The sequence below is a fragment of the Rattus rattus genome, chromosome 1 (assembly GCF_011064425.1).
Source record: "Rattus rattus isolate New Zealand chromosome 1, Rrattus_CSIRO_v1, whole genome shotgun sequence".
Lineage (NCBI taxonomy): Eukaryota > Metazoa > Chordata > Mammalia > Rodentia > Muridae > Rattus > Rattus rattus.
In genome coordinates, this window is record NC_046154.1 from 173,280,444 (window position 1) to 173,296,179 (window position 15,736).

Genomic DNA, 15,736 nt, shown 5'->3' on the forward strand with positions numbered 1-15,736 from the left:
ATAAAAGGAGCCTTGCTGTTTCATGGGGTTCATTCGAGTGATGTGGATAGAAAATGAAATCAGTAGCAGCAGTCCCTTAACCGAAGCCTGATCTCACGTAAGGTCCTGTGTAGTTCTGTGACGGTCAGGAGACGGGGAGGCACTGCAGCAGAGAGTGTGACGCCAGCATGGGTCGCTCCATGAGGTTCATGCCGTGTCTCAGCAAATGCAAGCAGATGATGAACAGGGAAAGCAGCAGCATGCTGACACAGTTGTGCATGCTGACACAGGTGTGCAGTGACTTACACGGAAGATGCGGTGACTGCACAAGGTTGTCGCACCAGCCAGCACATCTGTAGCAACGGCCATCTGAAACTTGATAGCTAAGGAGGAGTTGGTACCCAGCTTCCGGATCGTGTCTCCACGCATGACCCCCTATGCTTCATTCTTATGCCTTTTACGGGGAGCTCCCCTATCTGGCGTCCATTACTTCTGTCAGTCAGTAAAATGGAGCCTCTGCCTTTGGCCAAGTATTGTACTAGGCATAGCGGCATAGTGGATGAGTGAAAGAGCCTTTCCTCACCAAGCTTGTCCACCAGAGCAGACAGAGAGGAAGGAAGTTGTGGTTAAGTAGAACACAAGAAGAGTACTACTTGTTGTGTGGCTGTTAGGTGAGCTAGTATAGGGCAAAAAGGACCTGAAGATAGTCCCTGAGGGGCTGTCGTGGTCACTGACTTGTGAAGGGTAGGTGTTGGATCACTAAGCACAGACAAAGGGAGGGGCGTCCTGGTCCTTAGGAACAATGACTAGGAAGATCCTGAGGTAGAAAGAAGCATGTAGAATGAACTAGGAAATGATGGTGAAAGGAGAGAGAGAGAGAGAGAGAGGGGGGGGGGAGAGGGAGAGGAAAGCGCCTGATGAAGTTGTGTGCGGAGCCACCTTATAGATTCGGGTCCTCAACCAAAGATCCATAGGAAAGCCACTTAATAGCGGCACATAGCCAAAAAATAATGTGATCAGAGAATTGTATTCACTTGTGGGCCACACGTGGGAAGACGGTGAAAGGAAGAACTATTCCTCATGAGTTGACAGGCTGCGTGGGCTCCCAGGGTGATGATGGTCAGCACTTGAAGTAGAGTAGTAGTTTCGGGAATAATTGAGGCTGGTGTGAACGTTGAACTTGTGGGGCATCAGCATGGAGCTTCAGGCTCCCAAGGATCGCAGTGTGAGAGAGAGGCCTGGGCTGGGTGCATGTGCGTGCGTGCGTGCGTGCGTGCGTGCGTGCGTGCGTGCGTGCGTGCGTGCGTGCGTGTGTGTGTGTGTGTGTGTGTGTGTGCGCGCACGCGCATGTGCGTGTGTTGAATGCCATCATCCTGGGAGATGACCAAACCTATAAGACTGAATGACGGTGCACAGAGAGACTGCGGGTCCCTGTGAGACACTTGGAATTCTTCAGGTCCTGTCAGTCCCTCTGCAGACTTGCCCTGCCACCTGAACAGAACAGTGTTCCCTTCTATGTATGCATTATGTGCTGGTTACTTTTCACTACCGGAAGGTATGAGCCCTTAGCTGAAACCGAGTTGTGTGTATGGTTCACCTCTTAGTCCCTAACCCATAATAATCACCCGGTGAGTGTAGTTCAGAAGAGCCACAGTAACGCTGCCTCTAACCATCAGTGTCACACCCTACAGTCAGCACAAACTTCAGTGTGACAAGGTCTGATGTACCAGAAGTCCCTCTGAATAGACAGTTCTCTTTCTCTTCTCTTTCTCTCTCTCTCTCTCTCTCTCTCTCTCTCTCTCTCTCTAACTCATTGCAAAGAGAAGAAAATAATTTTGCTTGGCAAAAGTTCTCCTTCTGTAGATGCTATATAAAACAAAGCCAACTATATAAAATATACTACAGAAACAAAGTACTCAGCCTGTTTGTCAGTCTAAGGAAGATGTGGGTTCTTTTGCTATTCGTGCTACAAAAGACCTTAGGATGTCAGCAGTGGATGCTTCAGGCAACTGTGTGTGGTCTGTAAGAAATGTGTTATCAAGAGCTGGTAAACATCGTCTTGGCAGAAGCCTGCACAAGAGAGCGCCAGGAATGATTAAACAAAAGAACAGCATATGTGACATGATTTGCACAGTCAAATCACATTCCGCATGCTCCTGGGGCTCCAAACAAATCCAATAGCAGTTCTCAAATTAGCCATCTGCCTCTCTGTTTTCGGTTACTTTGAGCAAAGAGCTGGCAGTGGAAGGAAGGCCGGTAATGATTCATGAATGTTTGCCTGGGAGTCCGAGAGTCTGTTCCTATATTGTACCTCTTCAGAGAACACACAGCAGATGGTGCCATCATGGAAGTGAAGGTTCAGCCCTTCACTGCACTTGGGTCTCAGCTCAGGACTCAGTAACCTGGCATCTACAGTGCCAGTGTCTAACACTGCTGTTCCCCAGTTCCTTGTCCCTACACGGTGACAATATCTCATAATCTAACAGGTGAAGTAAGAATACATCTATGAGCATCCCATGGGCTCCCACGATGAGCAATGATGACATCTGTGAAGCATTTAGTGCTGTTGGCCGAGTGTGGCAGCCATCTTTGGCAGTAATATTAGAACAGTAGAAGTGGCAGGCATATTTCATTTGGTTTAGAAAGAAAAATGTGGGGTTGGGGATTTAGCTCAGTGGTAGAGCGCTTGCCTAGCAAGCGCAAGGCCCTGGGTTCGGGTCCCCAGCTCCGAAAAAAAAAAGAAAAAAAAAAAAAGAAAGAAAAAGAGAGAAAGAAAGAAAGAAAATGTTACTTCTCTTTTTGTTCTTTGTATATAATGAAAATTTGGGAAATGTATTAATTCTTAAATACCATCTGTAAATTTTTCAACCATATAAGTAAATATCATAAGTAGCACTTATCGGGGAAGTACATTACTGGAAGTATTTATATGGGAAAGGCTGTAGTATATCTTCCCCAGTAATGAGGGAGCCAGGACCGTGCAGATCAGTAGTGGGGAGAGCACGTGGCCTACGATTCTTGAGGTCCTATGACTGATCTTCAGCCCTGCAAAGGGAGAGGAAGACAAAGTCATCCAAACAGCAGTACTCTGTGCCCATATGCCCCCGTTTGTGATGGAGTTCTGTTTGTTTCTATCCCATTCTTACGATAGGACTGTTTATACTTAAAAGTAGAATGAATAGTACAATAAGACTCTGAGCTACAGAAACCAAGACTGCCACTAACTTTCTTGTTTTACAGTTTTCTAAAGTGTTTTAAATCCAGTTGTCAGGTCATTTTGTACCCTTTAATATTACGATTCAAGAAGTTGAGATTTCTTTACACAGTTATACTCTCCTTGTGGTGGATTTGTTGACTGTTAAAGTCTCCTTTCTTCCCCTTTCCTCTCCAATATATATATATATATATATATATATTTCACATATTTAGATTACCTAAAGTGTGCCAGGACATTTGGAATATGCAAAACAAAATTGTAAATGACCTCATAACTGTCTCCATATCAATATCGAATGGGAATTAACTGGAGTCTTGGGGGGAGAGGCGTGGTTGAAAGATGCAAAACAAGAATGGCCTGTTCTAGGCCGGCCTCTTTCACGCCGGAGGGGGGTTGAGGACAACGTTTGGTGACAGAGGAATAGGAGCAAAGCTTGGGTACTGTGTAGCTCGGAGCCCTGACAAGGCAGGCAGTTTCCTTTGTTTACTTCTTAGCTAAAAACAGGTCCCTATCGCCTCACTCCCTCTTGTCTTCCCGATCCTTCCACAGTGTGCCTTTACATAATATCACAGATCTTAGCACGACTCCGCTCACCTCATACTAAAACTTAGCAAACTTAGCAGAGACCAAGTGGTTAGATATCGATGCCTGAGTTAGTTTCTGCTGGTCTGAGTAGACGGTAGGTGTTCATCAGCCTCAGGGTCTTAGGGTCTTACTGCTGTGACACCATGACCAGGGCAAGTCTAGGGTGACATTTAATTGGGGCTGGCTTACAGGTTCATAGGTTCAGTCCAGAATCATCAAGGTGGGAACATGGCAGCATCCAGGCAGGCAAGGCAGAGGGGGCAGAGGGCAAAGAGAGACTTGCAGTTAGAACAGGTAGAGGACAGGCAGCTAAAGAAACAAACTTTTAAAGTTTGCAGAAGCCAGCAGAAGCAAATGGTCCATACTTAGGAGATGTATGTGAGGGTTTCGGCACCAGCTGTGTGAGAGGAGGTGCAGTAAAGAAACTGCCTACATGACCATCAGTCTCTACTGATTGAGGAAGGTGTCTATGTAGATGACAAGGAGAGGGGGCTTGGGGGTGGGAGTGCAAGCAACAGCCAGGGGCATCAGGAAGATCCCAGAGCAGAGAGAGAAAGAAGCAGACTGAACATGGCCAGCCACTGGACATGTGGCCAGGGCTAAGGAAATGGGACAGTGTGAGAAACAGAGAAGATAGAGTTGGAAAATGATAGAGCCCATGTGGGAGACAAGTGTGGGATGGGAAGCTTGCTGTTATACAGAGAACAGTGGGTGTTTGGGAGGGAGGAAGCCTGAGGATGTAAAATGGCCAGGATGCGAGCATGGACGTGGAAATGTCTAACCGGTGCTGTGTCACGGAAGGAATCTGGAGGCCAGCATGGTCTTCAATACGGAACCACGGGTAGCCATGTTCTTCTGCCAGAGGTAAAGAAAACGGATTGCTGTTGGCAGATGGGAACCAGTTTCGCAAGTTCCTGAGGAATGCTGGCTGTATCTAAGTGCCAGCTTCCTGTAATCCAGGTTTTAGACAGACGAGCGGGCCTGCCCTTTTAGGGGGAAGATGGAGTACCCTTTGGACCTGATAGGAGGGTGGTATTAGTTGTCAGGGAGAGGAACAAAAGATAAAGGACTCAGTGCTGACATCTGCTGATGGAACCTTTTGCTCCCACCAGTTCTGCCTCAGAAAGAGACGACTGGCTGGAGGCCATATCCAGGGCCATAGAAGAGTACACCAAGAAGAGAATCACCTTCTGCCCCAGCAGGGGCCTTGATGAGGTACTGCTGTCTTCTCGCTTTCTGGCCTTGCCTTCAGGATTTGCTTTCCATTTAACCGCACAGAGGTTTAGGGAAGGAACCTGTTTTTCAGAGGTGGGTTGGAGAAGGTTGTCCTCATAGTTTCTCCTAGTTATAAAACTGAAGTGTAGAAAACTTTACTTATTTGCCTGTGTGTGTGTGTGTGTGTGTGTGTGTGTACACATGCACGCTTGCGCGCACACACACACACACACACACACACACACACACACACACCACCCATGGGGATGTGTTGGTGGGGGGGGGTTCTGTGTCTCTGTATCTCTGTGTGTTCGTATCTGTGTGTCTGTGCTGGTAGGAGCGTATTTGGGGGAGGGAGTGCGTGTCTCTGTGTGTTCTAGGGATTGATCTCAGGAACTTAGACTTAGCACAAGTTCTGCCCCCCAGCTCCATCCCCAGCTTTCACCTTAGGGAGCAGAGAATGCATAGTTTAAGGACGAAGCCAAGCATCGCAGTACCACAAGCATCTTTCGCAGATGATTTTGCAGCACAGGATTTTCAAGTGTTAACGTACTGAAGACTCAAAAACTATGCTAGCCCACCTCCCACCCCCACCCCACTGATGCCAGCAGCACCGTAGAAACCTCCTAAAAAGATGTGGTTCTGTCTATCACAGGCAGCATACACCAGGTAATCAGAGTCATTCTGCTTCCACAGGACCCAGAAAGGAAAGAAGAAGTCAGCCCTCTCGGGGCAAAGGCTCCCATCTGGATTCCTGACACCAGAGCCACCATGTGTATGATTTGCACAAGTGAATTCACCCTGACCTGGAGAAGACACCACTGCAGGGCCTGTGGGAAGGTCAGAGGGACCGCATCTGTTCCCGTTGTGATGTCTGTGGCTCTGGGCTATGCACAGTGAGGGAGTAGTTCCCTCAGAAGTCACTGAAGTATACAAACAGGAAGGACAGCACTAGCGAAAGCAGCTGTGTCTGATCTATATGTTTAGGGTTGGAGTAGGGAATATTCTTAGGGACTCCCCTTTCTCTACTCTCCAACCACGGTTACAGTACTACTGCAGTCACAGAGGACATATATCCAAAAATGGAAACTCAGCCAGGCACGATGGCACCTGCCTGTAATCTCTGCCCTCAGAAAGCTGAAGCAGGAGGATCTCCGTGAGTTCAAGGCCAACCTTTTTGTCTTAAAACACAAACAAAATCCCAACTCTATAGACTCATATTTAAACTACATCTTGGTTTCTTTAGCCATCTTCCTGTAGACAAGATCAGTAAGAAGGGCTCTATGTAGAATTGGCTGACCTTGAACTCACAGAGCTCCACTTGCCTCTTCCACCTCGATGCTGGTATCAAAGGTGTATGCCCTCATGCCTGCCCCAGCAAATCAACTTAGGAAAAGAAACGATTTACCTTGGCTTACACTTTGGGACTTTAAGCCCAAGACAATTGGCCTGTAGTGTTGGGGTTAAGGCAGCATGTCGTGCTGAGAGCATGGAGTTGGCAAAGCCATGGACTTGATAGTTAGGAATGAGAGAAGTGGAAGAAATGACCGCAGCATCCCCTCTGAAGGTCCAACACCCTAGCGACCTTCTCAAGTTTCTGCCTCCTCCCAAGTGGGAACTTCAACAGCACATGGGTCTCTAGAAGAGATTTCTGACCCATACCAAAGTGTAAGCTTTCAGGGTGTCTTTGGCAGAATGAACACAGTGACAGAGAGCTCCTTCGACTTACAGTCGCAGGGAAGTAGTTGTTGCTGTGGCAACGACGCTTAGGGATGCTAAGGGATGATGCTTAGAATCAGGGGTGGTCAGCGACCGACAGAACTTCCTGCACACTGGGCGGTGTTCTGAAGCCTTGTGTTAGCACATTATCTGTGAAGCGAGCCCTCAGGGCTCGTGCGTAGCCACTACCTGCAGGAACGTAGGCGATAAGGGAGATTCAGTCACTGTCAAACTGTTTTGAAAAGGGACCATGCTATAAACTGCAGCCGTTTTCTGTAGCTTGTAGTCTGAAGTTTTTCTGAATGAAATAATCCCCGTGTGCTTTCAGATCGTGTGCCAAGCTTGCTCGTCCAACAAGTGTGGCTTGGATTACCTGAAAGGGCAGCCGGCGAGAGTGTGCGAGCTCTGCTTCCAAGAGCTGCAGAAACTAGGTAACATAGAAGTAACATGTAGCCAAGCGGTCTGACCGCTCAGATGCTTTCAGCCGTCCAGAAGAGCCAGCGCGAATGCAGACTTGTCATAATGCCGCTGATTCCGAGAGAAATTAGACGGGGCCTTTTTTTTTTTTTTTTTTTTTAAGCAATGTGAAATGGTTCTACTAAGAAAACTAATTATTGAATTATTATTACAGAATGAAATGCTTAACACAAAAGGTAACTTAAACCCGTGAGCTATTTGAATTTTCAGTTTACTATTTCACGTGCATGAGTGTTTTGCCTGAGCTAGTGCCGTGGTATACCACAGATAGTGACCACATGCATGTGTGGCACCTCCAGAGGTCAGAGGAGGGTGTTGGATCCCCCGGAACTGGAGTTAAGAGTGGTTGTGAGCCATCATGTGAGTGCTGGGTAGCCTTAACCACTGGGCAATCTCTCTCTAGTCCTCTTTTTTCAGTTCGAGATGGCTTTTCCTTTCTTTCTTCCCCTCACCCAGAGGACCAAACCCAGAGCTTTGCGGATATGAGGCAAGGGCCGCACAGCTGAGCTGTATTCCCCAAATGTTTCTATCTGCAAAGTAACGCAGCGTGGAAGCTTGCTGGCTGGCACTTCTTAGTGACGTCGAGTTCGCCGGATGATTGGTTTTCTATTGACTTCTTTATTGAGATGATTTCTTTGTGTAACCCATAGTAGGCTGGAGCTCTCAGCCTTCCAAGTATTACCACCGCTCGTTTGCTCACAAGGCAAAGTAAACCCAGCTTACCGGCCTGCTCAAATCTGTAGTTTACATTTCTGAAACCCATGGGATCTAAATTCTAAAAGCATTATCCTGCATATCCATGAAACATAGCTTATTAGGAAAGAGGACTACCTATGTGAATCACGAGACGCCATGCTGTCTTAGAATCCAGGTTTTTACGAATCAATAGTTATGGTTTGTCCGCATTTCGGAAGACACGCAGTGTGTATTCTTTGTCGGCTTGTGCATCCTTTGTTCTCTCAGTAAACCAGTGTGAAGCGAAAACATTCCTCTCTCACCACCCAACTCTGCTGCGTCACTAGATCTTGTCAGTTCCATCTCAAAACAGTCTCACTCGTCTTGTTTTGGGTCAACCGTAATGGGAGTGATACTATATCAATACCATGTGGCAAATTCCTCCGCCTGCCTAAGCCTGCTTCTCTAAACGCAGTCTGGGAGGAGCGTGGCTCAGTGGAAAGTGCCTGCCTGCCGTGTGCAAGGCCTGGGTTTTATCCTTCGCACCATGAAAAGCAAAGCCGTGAGACAAGGACGACCGATGAGAGCTGGGGAGGGTGGCCCACCCGTGTAATCCAGCACTCAGGAGAGAGGCTGAAGCAGGTAGACGGCCACGAGGCCAGCCCGTTCAGTCTTCCCTGGCCTAGTCGGCATTCCAAATCTCCCAGAGCCACCCTACCCCGATTCCGCGCCTAGCCTCGTCATTCAACAAGCTCGTGTTCTGGTTCACACATCTCTGCCGTCGTCTCTATCCACCTCTAGGTCAGTAGGGAAGTAAGATTGATTGTCCTTGTATGTTTCAGAATCGATCGATTGACGGTTAATTGAGATGGAGTCTCATGGAACTCAGGTTGAGGGAGAACTTGGCTGGGCTGAGCAAGGATGGACCTTGACCTCCTGATCCCCCTGCCTCCATCTCCCAAGTGCTGGGGTGACAGGCGTGGGCCAGGCCCATCCCCTCACCCTTTTGACTCTGAGGACTGAACACAGGGCACTGTGCCCACAAAGCAGGCACTCTGTCACTGAGCCGAGTAGCTGACTGTCCCAAAATTCTAAGGACACAGAAATGTGGTCTTTTCACATGGTTCATAGTTCAAGAAGTCTATGTCCGATCAACTGAGCTCCACTCAGCCCTCACCTTCTGCCTCGGTCTCTTGAGAGCCCTCTCACGGGCATCCTGTGCGTCGCTGTTTACTGATTTTAGTAGTGATTCTGAGTGTTCTCCCTTGCTTGCCACATGAGCATTTCGCTCTGTTGCAGATCACCAGCTGTCCCCCAGGATTGGGTCTCCTGGGAATCACAAGTCTCCTTCAAGTGCCTTATCTTCAGTCTTACAAAGCATCCCCTCAGGGAGGAAACAGAAGAAAATCCCTGCTGCCCTCAAAGAAGTAAGTGCATCCTTTAAACCCGACGGGGCTGGATTTCATAAAGAACACATCATTTCCTGTCCCCTTTAGGACATCAGTTTTAGTCCTCTGATGGAGATGGCAGCTGCCTGGCAGGTTTTCTTCACTTTATGACCCAAGTCACTGACAAGATGGCTGCAGAAAGTTGTGGGTGCCCAACAGCAGATCAGAGTGCATGCTGACCTCCTCACTATCACAAGTATCCAGTTCACCTTTCAAAGTGCACGCTAGCACCCCAGCACTTCTCACCCCCCTGAACTCCAGCTCACAGGGGTCTCACAGCCTGGCTGTCCTCACTCTGCCCTGCTCCTGGGTTCTCAGCCCTCTCTAGCCCATGCCCTTCTCCCCTCTCTAGCATATGGCCCTGGCTCTGTCTAGCCTGCAGGCCAAGTTCAGGCTCCTCCTTTCTGTCTTCTGCCCTGGCGTCTCTCTCACACCTACAATAAAACCCTTAACCATCTCACGGAGCGGCCATGGTGGCACAGTTCTTTACTGCACTCCCTCAAATGCAGAGAAAACCCAGTGTTATTCTGACACGTCGTCATGGTTATGGCTTTCAGTAGCTTGTGGTTACAAGGACCCGCTTTTTACTGTGGTGTTTGTTCTGAGAACCACTGAACTACACACAGGGCTTGTTTCTTCTAGGTGTCAGCGAACACAGAGGACTCCACCATGAGTGGCTACCTCTACAGATCCAAGGGCAGTAAAAAGCCATGGAAACACCTATGGTTCGTCATCAAGAACAAAGTGCTCTACACATACGCTGCAAGCGAGGTGAGGTGGACGCCGAAGAGCGACTTTGGGGATTCGTTTTATGTAGTATCTGGAAGGGAGAAGCGTGAGTTCAAGGTCAGCCTCAGTTAGATAAGGAGTTTGAGGCTACCTTGAGTTACAGGAGACTCTGAGAAGAAGGAAGGGAGGAGCAGACATGGTGGTCTATGCCTGGAGAATCCAGGCAAGAGAATTACTGTGAGTTCCAGGTCTGCCTGGGCTATAGAGTGAGACCCTGACTCAACCAGCCAGAGTCCTGGAGTTCCTGGGCGGGATCTAGGTGAGAGTCACGTTAAGTGCGTGCGTGTGTGTCTCCCTCCATGAAATGAAGGTTCCTCACAGACGTTCCTTGGCTACAGTGCAAACCACACTTCAGTGGCTATAAGCAAGGTGAAAGCTGGCAGGTGGCTCACCGCTCACTGAATAGAACCAAGCTGCTAGAAGTACTGTGTGTAAAATCGAGCTCTACAAATCAAGACCTTTCAAACCCGCCTTAGAGCTCCATCTGAAAGCCTGCCTTCCTTTTGCCTGTTTTTAAATTAGGATGTGGCAGCTTTGGAAAGTCAGCCCTTATTGGGATTCACCGTCGCTCAAGTCAAAGATGAGCACTCGGATCCTCGAGTGTTTCAGCTGCTGCACAAAGGCTTGCTGTTCTACGTGTTCAAGGCAGACGACGCCCACTCCACTCAGAGGTCGGTAATGAGAGTGCCCCGTCCACGGGAGCTGCCAAGCCCTCCTCTTAGACAGCATTTCAGAAGCTGTCATCATTTGGATGACAGCTCAGAATCGAGCCATCCGAATCGGGAGGATCTAACCTGTTACTCGGATAATTTTAAAACAGGAGATGGGTGGTCCTGTTCATACTGTTTGTCTGCATGGGACCCGGGAGGAAGCGCTCTGCTGAGGAAGGCAGACCTGCAGGAGCAAGCCCTCTCCCTCAGAGAGGGCAGAATTCCCCCATGCAGTTGTTCTGTGGACCAGCAGGACGTAAAACACCTGCTGGCTAACGGCAGCAGATGCTAAGAGACTCACGGGCTGTTTCTAGTGACAGTATTTTTGACGGTCAAGGCTGAAGCAGTCTCTTAGGAGACTCCCTGCAGCTGTGTATCTGTGCAGTGAAGGCCCCTCAGCTCCAAAGCTCAGCTCTCCTCTCACTTGATTTAGTCGGCCTCACAAAGCACGCTGCCGCTTTCATTTCAGAAGGGGTTGGTCCTATTTTCTCAGCTTTGGAGTTAAGCCTGGGGATCAGGCATAAGATGAGGGCAGCCTTGCAGGCCGTTAAGAGCTAGTGTGCTAGAATTACACGTGCTCCTGAGTACCCACCAGGCATGGGGCTAAACTCCCCATGCCTCCAGCTGTTTTAGGAAAAGCAACAATGTCTAGTTGTTTCTGCGTGTGTATGTATGTTTGTGCACACATGCGTGCTGGTGGAAGTTGGAAGGGATGGTTGGGTCCTCTGGTTGTGAGCCACCTGATGGGTGCTGGGAACTGCGTAGACAGTCGGTGCTCATAAGTGCTGCATCTCTCCAGCCCCTGTGGAATTTCTTAAAAGCATTCTATTATACCATAACATAAGCGATTGGCACCTAAAATGTGTTGTTTTGGAAATCCTGTCCTTGACATTTGAGCGGAATGTTGTAAGCTGTTCTTAGATTTAGTGGTTTCAGAAGACCAGAGCTCACTCCGGTCGTTCTTCTGTAATGTGTTACTGTAAAAGCCATATATCAGTAAGCGTGGGGGTGGAGTAGGGCCCAGGCAGACACAAATGGGCATAGCCCGAGGGTCTCCTCAGTAACTGCAGCTGTGAGCTACCAGACGAGGCTTTTACACTGAAGGATTTCTGATGACTTCTAGGAAATTTTGGAAAGCCTTTATGTTGTATGTAAATTTTTTATCTTATAGTTGGCCAAATGCCAGATCAGTTCCCTTTCATTGAGAAATATAGAACAAGTTTGTTTTAAGGGATTTACAAGGGAGTTTTGGTTGGTAGAGTTAAGAGGAAAAACAAAACCATAGCTAGTTTCCAAAACTCACTGAGTCAGGACACCTGAGAGAGAGAAAAGGAGTTGTAATAAGGGCCTTTGTTGGCATACCTCTTCCATAGCCAAGTAAATATGCACATGTACATGCACACGCACACACATATACATACATACACTCACATATTCACACGCACATACACACACATACTCAGGCATATATATATATATACACACACATACTCAACACACACTCAGACACACATATACACACATACTCAACACACACTCAGACACACATATACACACATACTCAACACACATATACATACTCACACACATGTACATACACACATATACACACTTATTCACACACATGTACATATACACACATACCCAACAAACACATACATACTCACATGTACATATACACACATACTCGCACACACACTCATATATACATACACAGACGTTCAAACACACGCATACACAAATGCTTAACATTCCTTTGCTGTGTGAGTGTTCCCTATGGCGTTAGTGTGGGGGTAAGAGGATAGTCTGCAGGAGCAAGTTTCCACCTTCCACCAGGTAGGTCCCAGGGACCCTAAACTCGGGTTGTCATGCTTGGTGGCAAGCATCTTTACCTACTGTGCCTTCTCACGGATTCTAGGACATGTTAGAACATTCACACATGACCTAGTAATGTCACAAAGAAAGCACTCTCCAGGGGAAACATTGGCTCAGATTACCAAGTAAGGGTTAGCTAGCTGTGTGTAAGAACTCCATGTACTGTAGCAGAGGTCCTAAGTGACACACTCACAGGTGTCCCACAGCTGAATTCTCAGGCCTAACAGCTGTCTCTCATCACCAGGTGGATAGACGCATTTCAGGAGGGCACAGTATTATAGCCGCACTGACTGCACTGCCTCTGAGGTTCCAACAAGGTGGAGAATGGCATAAAAGCTACTCAAAAGCCGTGTGAAAACGAACACTGCCAAGACAAGTCCACCCACCGTCGTTGTGAGATAGAGTGTTTTGTTAGGTATATACAGTTCCTAAAAATGTCTTTCATGTTTGTTATTTATTAAAATGTTGATGTTTACTCGCTGGTCAGAGCTGTTTCCGAGACTCACACTGAATTCTGAAGTACTGTTTAGAGACTGGGAACTTACCGTAATACTGTATCCTGCATACTGTCGCCGACTTGCGGTCCACACTGTTGTCTCTGCCTTACACCATGACGCTTTCACTGTTGGTAAATCTTTACGAGTAAAGCACAGGGCTTAAGACGCAAGTGTCCATGCAATGCTTGGTTTAGAAATTACAGTTTTAAAATCTCTGATGAAATGTGTATTGTTGAGTCGCTAAGCCTAGGTGGGATTTTCTTATATTGCAGTAGAGAGGCACAGAGGCAGCTTCTACCTCAGTAACTGTGAAATGAAATCCCAGCAGGGTCAGTACTGACGACTTTGTCCACAGCCCCCCAAACTCCCACACCCCGTAGGGGCTCGCCAATGGCCAGGCTGGCCTCGAACTAACTGTGTAGCTTAGGCAAAGCTTGAGCCGCACACAGCCTTCCTGCCTCAACCTCTAAGTAACTGGAGTCCTGCCCCTCCATGCCTGGCCTTCATTGAAAACTGCCAGTTCAGTGCCAATGGGAGTGACAGACGCTCACGTTGGCCTGCAACTTGTGTAATCCATGCCAGCCTGTGACTCACGCTTCTCAACTGCTAGAATTACATGTGTGTGCCACTAAGCTCAGTGATTAATGTTTTAAGACACAGACTATGGCAGGTAACATGTTACCTAATACCCTCTATTATTTTTAAGAGTTGTGATGCCAAGTCAGTGGTGGTATTTATATCTAAAAGGATGTCACATTTTCTGTAACATGTACTTTACAAGTGATCTAAAACAACTATTTTTAAAGGAAATTTTATGCTACTTTGATTTGTTCCCCTTGACATTTAAAGTGTCATCTTTTTTTTTCCTGTTCCTCCTCCTCCTTCTCTTCCTCCTCCTCTTCTTCCTTCCCTCCCTCCGTTTTGAGACACAGTCCTTCAATGCAGCCCAGGCCGGCCTGATGCTCACCGCCCTGCCTCAGCTCCCACATCCTATTTAGATGTATGCTACCACACGGACCTTATCAGTCAGCGTCCCTCGATAGGAAAGGTGTGCATTCCTAATTCTGGCATACTTACTGTTTAACACGCAAACCCTCTTGCATGTGTTGATAAGCAGCAGGAGAAGGAAGTTATGCTTAAAATTGTGTCAGTGTTTAAATATTTTGTTGACTGAGTTTAAACTGTCAGCTACAAGGCAGGGTTATACAGAAAATATCCTATTAAAGGCTATAAGAATTTTCTGCCTCGTCATGGTTCTTAGTGCGATGTCAGTAGTAGAGAATTATAATCTGAATACTATTTTGTTTTTATCCTGAACACCATCACAAGGCCTTTTGGATGCCATTCGCTGCAGATAAAATAGACCTAGATGTAGCAGGTCCAGGTTTTCTTGGATGTCTCTGGCTACAGCACAGTTTGAAGCCCCGTACAGTTTCACAGAATGCTACATGCTACCTTCCTGGCCACAGGAAGCAAATTAGTTCTTCAGAACATATTTTAATTGGATCCTACATGAGCATCCGTGTAACGTTTGTAATGCACTCTTTTTGGAGACAGGACTCCTTTTACTTTATATTTCTATCTTTTGTGTTGAATTCTCAACCTCTTTAAAATGTTCTTTCTTGTAAGCCTCAAAAAAGTCTAAGAAACATTAACTAGGTCTTCTGTCTTCTAACACGCAACAGAATCAAGAAAGTATTCAAAATCTGTACACACACAGAGAGAGAGAGAGAGAGAGAGAGAGAGAGAGAGAGAGAGAGAGAGAGAGAGAGAGAGAGATTAGCACACAGAGTAACTCCTAGGTGTAGAAATCCGTGTGTGATTATATTTGCTTAGTCTTATGAAGAACTTTGCAAAAGGCAGCATATAAGCTATCAGATCGTGACCCCTCCCGTAAGACATTCTAAATGTGAGATTGTGTTCCCTGTCCCCTGATCCCTTCATAAACCACTAAGGACTGCCAACCATGTATTTAACCTCGCTCATTCAATGGCATTTGATAAGAACATATTTATAATTTGTTGTAAAACTACTTTAAAATAATATCACTGAACCCAGGGACTCAATGCAGACACTCTACCCCTGAGCTTGCCCTATTGCTAACATTTATGGACAAACGGTGCCGGGGCAGTCTAGATGTGGAGAACATCTCTCTCCTGGATCCCGGAATGCTGCTCATTACACATGCGTGTGCTGCCACCAGGCCCTGGCTCCGGTGTCTCCTACGCTAAGCCAGAAAGTAACCGAGACAAGATGGCAGGCTGAGCTGGGAGGGGGGACATTCTCAGTGTCCCCAACAGTATTCCTCCTCTGTCTGCAGCAGCTAAAACAGAGGACGGCACCCCACCCCGCCCCCCAATTCCTAAGAGAAGGAAAAGGAATATTGGTCACATTATCCTGTTTCTGAACCTCTTTCTGTTTTCTGATGTAACCAGTCTCGGTCTGTTTTCCCTGACGGCCCTTGTTTTCTCCAGTAAGAAGCATGACTCTGAGTACAGACTGACATTTTTTTTAAATGCTGTCCGACATCCCGCTTTGATTTATATCAAT

General features: G+C 47.2%; 1 protein-coding gene across 1 annotated transcript in view; it reads left to right on the top strand.

The window, feature by feature from the left end:
* Window positions 1–13,164, top strand: part of Fgd6 (FYVE, RhoGEF and PH domain containing 6) — a 162,899-nt gene extending 149,735 nt beyond the window's left edge. The window contains exons 15-21 of the mRNA XM_032911576.1: window positions 4,894–4,996; window positions 5,693–5,836; window positions 7,044–7,146; window positions 9,167–9,294; window positions 9,958–10,086; window positions 10,627–10,775; window positions 12,934–13,164. Of these exons, the coding sequence (XP_032767467.1) occupies window positions 4,894–4,996; window positions 5,693–5,836; window positions 7,044–7,146; window positions 9,167–9,294; window positions 9,958–10,086; window positions 10,627–10,775; window positions 12,934–12,970 (793 nt within the window). The 3' untranslated portion in view covers window positions 12,971–13,164. The remainder of the gene's footprint in view (window positions 1–4,893; window positions 4,997–5,692; window positions 5,837–7,043; window positions 7,147–9,166; window positions 9,295–9,957; window positions 10,087–10,626; window positions 10,776–12,933) is intronic.
* Window positions 13,165–15,736: the final 2,572 nt, after the last annotated feature.